General features: G+C 38.6%; 1 protein-coding gene and 1 pseudogene across 1 annotated transcript; both read left to right on the top strand.

Moving 5' to 3' along the window:
* LOC141829720 (protein RADIALIS-like 4) lies at window positions 1–671 on the top strand. Its single transcript, XM_074717246.1, has 2 exons — window positions 1–299; window positions 647–671. The coding sequence occupies exons 1-2, from the start codon at window positions 1–3 to the stop codon at window positions 669–671; spliced, it is 324 nt and encodes a 107-aa protein (XP_074573347.1).
* A 2,954-nt stretch (window positions 672–3,625) lies between these two features.
* On the top strand, window positions 3,626–5,923 carry LOC141829719 (uncharacterized; annotated as a pseudogene).
* The last annotated feature ends 784 nt before the right edge of the window (window positions 5,924–6,707 follow it).

Raw genomic sequence — 6,707 nt, 5'->3', positions numbered from 1 at the left:
ATGGCTTCTGGCTCGTCGACGCGCCGCAGAGGGCCGCCGGCGGAGCCGTGGAGCAAGGAGGAGAACAAGCGGTTCGAGGTGGCGCTGGCGCGCTACGGGGAAGGCACCCCCGACCGCTGGGCCCGCGTCGCCAGGGCCGTCGGCGGCGGGAAGTCCGTCGAACAAGTGGCCCGCCACTACGAGCGCCTCCTCGATGACATCCAGCTCATCGAGTCGGCCGCCGAGCCGTTCTACCACTACCCCACCACCACCCACAATGCCCGCCGCCAAGGCACCGCCGCCGCCGACCAGGAGCAAAGGTGCCTTCGCATTCCTTTACTCCATAAATAAATTTTTTTGCCGGAGTATTTATCTCCAAACAAGCTATAATATCGATCGAGTTATCTAATAATCTCTGATAAGCAAGAAATTAAATAGCAGAAATTATTCATTTGAGAAGAAGAAGAAGAAGAAAAAAAAAAGATCTCAATCAACGTGCATTGTCTTGCATGCCACTCAACGCCTTGCATATATGGCACTGCCATCTGTCATGCATGTTCAATTCATTGGTCATTATATAGATTCTGCCTTTCTTGTTTGCTAAATTTGGAGCATGCATATCTCAGTGAGTGAGTTCTCATAGATTCAGTCTTTCCATTTCTGGCAGGCTCAGGTTCTTGAAGCTCTACTAGAAGTAAGCAGCTGTGTCTGTCGTAGTAAACAAGCTAAGACAGGTCTTTCAGTATGCATGTATATATATATGATGTGCTTAATTGCTATGATGAAGAATAAAATAATTAATAATTGTGTTAAGTTCATGTATAATAATTAATTAATGCTCTCTCTTTAGGGCTCATAATTTTCTGTGTCTGTTGAAGTAAACAAGAGTTTAGGGTCTTTTCTGTTTTTTTTTGTTTTTTTCAAACTTTCAAGTAAACATGAGGTAGGACAGCAAGGGGCCAAATTAGGAGACAAACTATCATCTAACTGAATTGAGTGAGTGATGAATATGATCAAATATTTGAGAATAAGAATCGTGTCAAGTCGGAGCTAGATAGCCTTGTTGCCGATATATATAGCTGATTCATCGAAACAACCAATCAATCCCGATTGAAAAGATATCTAATGTAGTCCTTCATATGATCACTATTCCGGTTCAAAAATCTCTCCATGACGTCAAAGCATTCTCCTCGCTTTCTTCTTATAATGTGGTAGATCTTGTGGAGAATAACACGTATCATAAGGCTCACGGGAGTTTCCCAATGAGGTCCCTTCGATGTCCAACTCGTTATGGATCCCCAAAAGAATATAATAGAATGACGAAATGAAATAAAGAATGGAATAAAAGTAGATAAAACTAAATGATATCCTCTCTTGAGTCCTCTTTCCCTTTATCTTATATAGGGAGAGAAGTCCAAAAGATACATCTCCTCCGTAGAGAAGGCCAAGGGACGCACCTCCACCAAATGAATATTGATATCTATGGTATCTTTTCGCATGCCAAGATGTCAGAAAGTCAGGAACTTGGAAGGTCGAGAACTCGGGAATAGCCCGAGAGGTCAAGAACTCGAGAGGTCAGGAAGTTGACAACTCGGGAGATCGGTTTGGCGATTAGATCAACTTAGCAAATCGGGAAGTCTCAGACGTGATTCAAGAGGTCGGCAAGTTGGACTCCGCAGTAGTGCTCGAGAAATCGACAACTCGAGAGGTTGGTAGGTCAAAATCGGCTCAGCTCGATCGATCAGAGACTATTAGCATGCTACATGTAATCTATGTTGATTAAGTCATGGATCATGCCACACGGCTCCTGCATAGATCAAGATCTCCTAACTTACCTCGTATCAATTACCGTAAAAAAAAAGAGTAAAAATTAAAAGAGCATCCTTTATTATATTTATCGTACTTTTATTTTCCTTGTTGGTCCAACTACAAGGAAGCCACACTATCAGCGTGATAAATAGACCGTTTACTTAATCGCTTGGTTTAGTTTAGGTCAATTCTATCGTGCTCTTTTAAAATCGTTCTAGTTTTCTCTTGTTAGTATAATTACTAATCCATTTTAGAGCTTTAAGTAGACCCGACCTCGGACCGGCCGATTAAAGGTTAGCCCCTGGTGAACCGGCACCGATTCATTATTTTATTTTTAAAATTTTAAATATATTTTTTAGATTTTTTAAGCATTATTTTTTATTTAATAATATTTATAATATTTTAGTTGATATTAATAGTGTGGTAAATAAATTCTCTAAGATGGAATTATTCTACCTATCTATTAAAATTAATTTTATAATTTATTTGTTTTAAATTGTTGATATGAGTTTATGCTATTTTTTTATTAAAGTTAATTTTACAATTTATTTGATTTGAATTTGGAACTATTATACTTTTAATTCATTAAATTTATTAATCTCATTTAACTCAATTAATTACTCATTGATTTTAATTTATCATTTTATTCATTCAATATTAAATTTATAAAACTATTTAACTAGTATGATAATAATAATTTTATTAAAGAATATAATTTATTTAATAATAAAATTATATATATATAAAAATTATCATCGAACATATAAAATTAATTAAAAAATATATTTTAAATGATACATATATCTTATTATACTAAAATATAATAATATTAATATTAGATAAAAAATTATTAAAATAAAAATAATTTAAAATTTAAAACAATAAAAGTTCTAATTGAGCAAAAGTTGTAAAAACAATAAAAGAAATGTAACTTTTAAAGGACAAGATTTTAATACCGAAATGATTGACTTCAATTTTCTTATATTAGGTAGACAATTTAAATCAATAGATTTTTTATATATGATATATTTTATATTTTTTAAATAAAATAATAATAATAATTTTGAATCATCTCAACTTGTGAATCGAATCGTAATTGATGATTCTAAATTATAAATTGTAATTACTTTGAAAGGTTAAAGTTAAGAGGCAATAGTAAAATGTTAAGTGGTTTACTCAAGTATTTACCGTTTAAATTTTAATTACGATATATTAAAATATATTTTTTAATAAAAATATTAGTTGTTGGATGACGAAGTCATATATACTTTTAAATTTATTCTAATAATCAATAAATTTTTTTGATAAGATTGTATCAATCACTTTCAAAATTAATTAGATATCTTAGAGTAATCTCATTCATCTAAACTCAAGCATTCGATCGTTGATCCAATCATAAAAATAAAATATATTTATCTTTAATAAATTTAGATACATTTTAAATATTTATTTTACTTATTTTCTATTGATTCGACCCAAATTCAAAAACACGGACCTCTGCCCTGCCAACTCAGGCGCAGGTCGCTGGGATCCTGTACACGTGCCGGAAGATGAATGGTCCCAAGAGACTCAGATTATCCAACGGCGAACATCGGATCCGGAGGCTCCCATGGTGGGGCCCGACACCGAAACGTGGAGCCGTCATAACTTCGGGTTGCTTTCCGACCGTCCACCGTCGTTCCTCAAAATAAAGTCTCCAGATGGAGCACATTTTGACCGACGACGCACCCGCCAATCATGAGGCTCTCTTCCGGTGGGCCCTCTCACTGCTTTAATTGCAGAGAGATATTTATGCGTCCGTTTAGCAACCGAGCACCAAATCCACCTTTCCGCTCCACTCTTCTTCGTCTCCCTTGCCGTCTGCTTCGATCGGCCACCGCCTTTGCGTCGCTCCTCAATGGAATCCCTCAAGCCCCAAGCGGAAGATCCGCCGCCGGCAGCGGAGCCGCCCGATCCTCCGCCTCTCGGTCGGCGCGCCCGCCGCGCGTCCGATCCCGTGGTTTCCCCCTTCTTCCCGGTCGAGCGGAACCAGAGCGGGGAGCGTTTCGGGTCGGCGACCTGGTCTGGGGCAAGCTCAAGGTCAGAACTTGGTGGCCGGGTGAGGTCCTTGATCCCTCCACGGAAATCGCTCCCGAGACCAAGATGCTTGTGGGTGAGAACTCCGTCCTCGTTTCCTTCTTTGGCGACGCGGAAATCGTTGCTCGGTTTGAGGTTTCGAATGTGATGCCTTTTGAGGAGGATTTGCCGCGGATGCTGAGGCAGAGTGCCTCCCCTCGCTTCGTGAGAGCTGTCAAGGACGCCTTGGCTGAGACGGAGAATCGATTGATGTCGGAGTTGCTTTGCGGTTCCTCGACGGATTCGAAGCTTGAAGGCGTCGGGAGATGTTCGATCTTCAATTATTCGCCTGAACAATTCTATGAGCGTTTACTTGACGCTGCTAAAGATGCTTCGGGAGTTGGTTTGCTTGAGGGGGTGTTGCTGCGTAGCTGGGCCTTGGCTCTTCGACGACAGATACAATCTCCGGCCGACCTACTGGAGAGTGAAAGCCCTCTGTTGGATGCTGCGGCCATCGATGAACTTGAAGTAGAAGGCAAGGTTGGTTATAGCAGGGTGGCGAAAGGGCCACAGATCGCCGAGGCCTCGAATCACAAGAATAAGGAAAGGAGCATTGCTGAACTTATTGCTGGAAACGATCTGGAAGTAGTACAGCCACCTGAGAACATGGTGAAAAATTCTACTCTTCACATGTCGAGTGCATCACAATCATCCGAATCGCCAATGCCAAAGAAGAAAGGTGAGAGAAGAACAACTTTTGGTGTTAAGAATGCTGTTGAGTTGGATAAACCAAATTCTCCATCATTGTCATCAGAGGAGCAAACGAAGACTGGTGGTACTGTGTTTGAGAGGGAAAGGAGGTCTAGTGGACGAGAGCACAAAAGAAGCAAGTACTTGTCACCTCCCTATGCTAACGAAATTGGTCATGTTAGACGCTCAGTTACTGAAGGTTCGGAGAGTCCAGAATCATCCTTTATTAAGTCCTTTTCTCAGGTATCAAAGAAGGAAGATGATGAGATTCATACTGTCTCTAATGGCAATCAGAATGCTACTGTTGCGATCTTGACAGTTCTACACTCAGTCGCCGCGAACCCTCTAAGTCCTAAATTAATTCGATCAACCATTGCGGTTGGTGACCTCTTTAAAAAGTTCAGAAGCTCATTTTGCTTGGGTGACGCGAATTTGTTCAATTACCAGAAGTTCATGAATGAATTAGGCAGGACGGATGAGCAATTCGCGGAGAACTCCTTGGATAGTAACACAACCAAAGATGTTTCTATGTTGAAGAGGAACAAGAAAGCCAATTTGGTTAGTAATGAAGCTCCTATCGGAAAAGGTGTTGAAGTAAGTGTTCCTATTGAACCAGGTAAAGTTCAAAAGAGAAGGAAGAGGAGGCATGGTGAAGCTGGTTCTGAAACCACATTTCTCCAAGAAAATAGTGATGCAAATGGAACAAAAAGAGTTGACTTTTCGCAGGAGAAGGAAATGATGAAGAGTAATGTGGATTCGCAGATCGACTTAAATAGCAATGCTAAAGATACAACTGATGTAAGAACTCCACCAACTACTGTTACTGGAATTGTTGAACATTCAGAGCATAATAAATTAGGAAGAAAAAGGAAGATGCAGGGAACAATGCTGGAAACAGAAAGCAAATGTGCATACCATCCAGGGACTATCAGTTCTCATATCAAAACATCATCTGCTCCCGACTCTCCACTTCCATATGTAAGAAAAAGCCTTGAGAGAATGATTTCCAAGCTCACTGGGTTCGTGAAAGCTGAGACTGAAGTAGGTTCTCCAAATGCATTGAAGCCAGAGATAGTAGATAATTTAGTTGGTGACATGGATGGCCTTCTGAAGAAAGTCAATAGGCTTCTTACAGGACCTCCTGGTAATAAATAACCTTGCTAAAGTTTCTTATATAATGTTATTTGAGATCTTGTCATCTGTCTATCTTAGATACTTTCACTTGGGAAAAATAAAATCAAGGTAATCAGAGGTTACACTTTTGTGATATATAAGGGCTTGCTTTGTTCTTGTAGGAGATTCCATAAATCTAGTTCAGTAGTTGTTCTAATGTTTTAGTTAGTACATTTTTCTGGAGGCTTTGTGAGTCTCAATGGTTTAACTCTATCTAGCATTTTAGTGAAATTTGTTGCAAGTACTTCAACAATCAATGCCAGTAGCACTTGCTGGTGAAAATTTGCACAACATGGTTTAAGGAAGGTTTCGGTTAACCTATCACAATTTGCTTGTTCATTTTTCAATCCGATCTTTATAAACAGTCCTAGGATTTTGTTTAAATTCTTTTTATATATATAGTTTGTAATTCAGAATATCATATTTTTAACAGTATTAGTCTAAATTTAGTTAGACTAATGGTAGTTATTAGAGATTTGTAGTTTTTGAAGGATATAGGGCAACACTTAAATCTGTAATGATATAATATGCAATCACAATGTTTTGAATGAACCATCTGTGATGGCAATCTTTGATACTACAACAACAACAATAACCACCACCAAGTTTTATCCCACTAGGTGGAGTCGGTTGTATGGATCCTATTACGACCATTGGACTATATCTCCTACTGTGTCATCATCTATACTTAAATCAATTTTATCTTGTTTTATTATTGCTAATAAATCTTTTTTGATCTTTCTTGTTTGATGTGCGTATTTGTCATAGTTTCACATTGTCTAAGTGAAGCATTTATTAGTCATCTAAATACATGCTTGTACTATCTTAAACGTATCTTTCGGAGTTTTTCCTCAATAGATGCAACTCCGATTTTCTTTTTAATATTTTCATTTCTTATTCTGTCCATCCTCGTATGTCATTCACACATTCACCTTAACATC

This window comes from Curcuma longa, chromosome 5, assembly GCF_044706935.1.
Source record: "Curcuma longa cultivar G26 ecotype Majalengka, Jawa Barat chromosome 5, ITB_CL_G26_1.1, whole genome shotgun sequence".
Lineage (NCBI taxonomy): Eukaryota > Viridiplantae > Streptophyta > Magnoliopsida > Zingiberales > Zingiberaceae > Curcuma > Curcuma longa.
This window is presented reverse-complemented; position numbering and strand designations above follow the sequence as displayed.